Source organism: Morone saxatilis, unplaced genomic scaffold (genome assembly GCF_004916995.1).
Source record: "Morone saxatilis isolate NCDOM2014 unplaced genomic scaffold, NCSU_SB_2.0 Contig10, whole genome shotgun sequence".
Classification (NCBI taxonomy): domain Eukaryota; kingdom Metazoa; phylum Chordata; class Actinopteri; family Moronidae; genus Morone; species Morone saxatilis.
In genome coordinates this window covers 15,633,734-15,637,174 of record NW_023339652.1, presented here as the reverse complement: position 1 = coordinate 15,637,174, position 3,441 = coordinate 15,633,734, and the positions used below count along the sequence as shown (strand labels likewise).

The 3,441-nt window shown below is 39.5% G+C and overlaps 1 protein-coding gene across 1 annotated transcript in view; it reads left to right on the top strand.

Annotated features, from left to right (window-relative positions):
* The window catches only part of LOC118342522 (anoctamin-4-like), a 41,844-nt gene extending 38,718 nt beyond the window's left edge, over nucleotides 1-3,126 (top strand). The window contains 5 exon segments of the mRNA XM_035681096.1: nucleotides 394-546; nucleotides 637-784; nucleotides 902-1,021; nucleotides 1,652-1,757; nucleotides 2,919-3,126. Of these exon segments, the coding sequence (XP_035536989.1) occupies nucleotides 394-546; nucleotides 637-784; nucleotides 902-1,021; nucleotides 1,652-1,757; nucleotides 2,919-3,110 (719 nt within the window). The 3' untranslated portion in view covers nucleotides 3,111-3,126.
* Nucleotides 3,127-3,441: the final 315 nt, after the last annotated feature.

Sequence of the window (3,441 nt, the reverse complement as noted above, 5' to 3'; positions counted from 1 at the left end):
CCAAGCTTGTAGGAGAAACTATAGTGGTATAGGAGGACCCACTCCCTCTGTAGATAAAAACGGCAAATACTAAGGTAACAAAAACTGTGATTATACACTAATGAAAACATACCTATAAATATTATATTCTGTTTTTATTAGTAGATGCTCCTGAATGTTACACACTGGACCTTTAACAAAAGAAAATTGGCACCTTGAACCCATAGAGAATTATGACTCGTCTGCTGTGCTCATTGTTTTGGTATTTCAACTGCTATTTCCATTTCAGGTCGCAACTTTACTTTTTGCTCCATATCTGTTGGATGTATAAATGTGCAACTGTATGCTAACATGTTAGCCATGATGAACATCTACAGGAATTATGGGACCTTGTGGTTTTTGTGTTTGTTTCAGTTTTACAGTTTGGCTTCACTACCATCTTTGTGGCAGCCTTTCCTCTGGCCCCTCTCCTTGCGCTGCTCAACAACATCATTGAAATTCGTTTAGACGCCTACAAGTTTGTCACACAGTGGCGACGACCTCTGCCTTCCCAAGCCAAAGACATAGGTAAATCAGGGACAAGTAATCTTGATCTTGATCTGAAATGTTCCTGTTTGATATGTTTTTAGGCATAATTTAATGTCTAATTGTATTTAGGGATCTGGTATGGCATTTTGGAGGGCATTGGCATCTTGTCTGTCATCACCAACGCCTTTGTCATCGCTGTTACCTCAGACTTCATCCCTCGCCTTGTTTACGCCTACAAGTATGGGCCTTGTGCTGGTCAGGGTCGAGCAGGGGAAGGGTGAGTGAATAAGCTGGACTTTCAATCTTGAATCTCATTTGTTCCTTTGTTTCTTTAAATTTAAAGTTTAAATACTCTCAAGTGTTGGATTAACTGATTTCTCCTGATGTCCCTTAGGTGTATGATGGGTTACGTCAACGCCAGTCTCTCAGTATTCCGAGTGTCTGACTTTGAGAAAAGATCACAGCCCAAGACTACTGGCTCCGAGCTGTTTGGAGAAGCTGTGAAGTATTGCAGGTAGGGCGTGTGTGTGTCTGCACCAGCAGCTCTCAGTGCTTAAGATGTTAAAAATATTCTATTTACACATGTTTTTTCTGTGACCAAGTCAGGACTTAGTTTTTCCCAAAGAATCTGCTGAATTAAAAAAAGGCAACACTTGTCAGCAGTGTATTCATTTTTTACAGGATTTGGCTGCAAGTATTTGTGCAACCCCAGAGTGGATTGTGTAACCTATTTTGTGTGTGTTCATTCATCACTTTATTAATGATCCCTATTAAGCAACACACAGGCTCTTACTGAGCTCCACATGAAATATAAATCAGAAAATATACAGGTCAAACCGGAGCGTAATATATAATGCAGAAGCCAGCTTTAACAAGAATAAATAAACACACAAAGGTCATTGAAAGCAAAGGTTCTCTCATTATACAGAAACAGCAGTGCAAGATTTGACGTAGTAAGAGAACCTGAAGCTAAAATCATCTTTTGTACACAAGTTATTTTAAAGCTAAACATGAAATTTAACAACTCAAGGGAATTTCAGTCAGATTTGTTGTTTTTTCTGTTGGTTGTTGAATCACTGACACGAATAGCTATCGTTAGAGCTACTTTCTGTTGACCTTTGAACTCATCTGTTTGACTCACCAGGTATCGTGACTACAGGGAGCCTCCAGACTCTGCTGATCCCTACTCGTACACTCTGCAGTTCTGGCACGTCCTGGCAGCCCGGCTAGCATTCATCATTGTGTTTGAGGTCATTGTTTTTCTAATCTTTGACAAATGACACCAGACAGAAGGCTGGGTTTGGAATGGATTCCTTCAGATTGGTTTGTCAATGCTTTTTACCTTTCCTTCCCCAGCCCTAAGTGCCCCTCTACATCTTCTTCAACATTCTGATCCAGTTTGCTTACAGCTTTGTCTACAAACCAGAGCGCTTCCGATGTCAAAATCACGGTCCCTTGCCTACAGATTCTGCATTCTTCAGCAGATATCTGTTTTTAGAGATTAAAACTAGACTAACTCCAATTGGCTTTCTTAGAAAATTGTTTTGTTGTATATTGAGTAGCAAATGACTCAATAAAGATAGAAATATGAAAGAAAAACAACAAGACAACGTCTTAATTTGTATACTATAAGGTTATTACAAAAAAGTTCAGCATCATACAAGCACCGCGGGAGCTTGGAGAGATCCAGGCCCAATGAACAAATTCTGTCTATTTTGATCGGACAGCCACGTTTATATGTCATTGTTTACCTCCAAAAGATAGAAAGAAACGATCTGGTTTAAATCAGATATGTAGGGTAAGGAGAGTAGATGGGGGTTTTTCAAGGTTAAGGTCCAAAGGCCATTAAGAGGCCCCATAAGACCAAAACATTCCATACAGGTGGAACACTCACCTGAAACCTCATGAAACTGCTAACTCCTTGATATTATGTTAACAAAATTTCATTTGAATCTTATAATAAAATGTACAATTAATGTATAGACCATCAGATACCACAGTTTCAAAATGCCTCAGATTCATCTTACACCAGAGCTTAAAACTTTTCACCGCTGGAGCCAAGACTTGCATTGTTGTCATAAATGCTGATCACTTACAGGTTTTTGATAATGTATTTGTGAACATTTGAAAAATAGTCCTTATCTTGCCTTACTTTACCTAATTTCTTAATAGATGGAAAGAAGCTCAAGTTATGTTCATATGACATTTTTAAACAAATCAGACTCTTTTAAAGCTAGTTGACAACTAAGTTTCCGTCTCACAGTGAGTGATAAACTCCCTGTGCTTGGGGTTTCCCACTTTATCACTTTGAAGATACACCTTAGAATATTTTAGAGTGTTTGGTTTGTTTTCATTGTGGAGGTATGGCTCTGGCATTTGTGATAATGTACTGCTGTACTGTGTGTTTACAGCATATGGTCTTTGCCATCAAGACCCTGATCGCGTACCTGATCCCGGACCTTCCCAAGGACCTGCGGGACAGAATGCGCAGAGAGAAATACCTGATCCAGGAGATGATGTATGAGGCAGAGTTGGAGAGACTGCAGAAGGAGAAAAACGAGAAGAAGAAGAAGGATAAGGCCCATCATAAGGAATGGCCCTGAATGCACCAACTGGTACTGCCAGAGATTCAGAAACAGTTTGTTCAAGAGATTATTCAGCTCTGTTCATGACTTGTGTGGGGATTGGTTTATAACACCAAAGGAATCTACTGTTTGCTAAACCCCCTCCCCTGAACAGGGATTGTCCAATCATAGCTTAGCAATCATAACTAAGCACGGTAGGCCTATTAAGCTTTGGATTTCTCCATGTTTGGACGGTGGTGTATTTTTTTTTTCTGCTCTTACACAGATTTAAAAGTGTAAAGGATGAATTCAACTGTGTGTTTATCTGCTCTAATCAGTTCAGATTGTTGCAGCCTAAAATACCTGATTT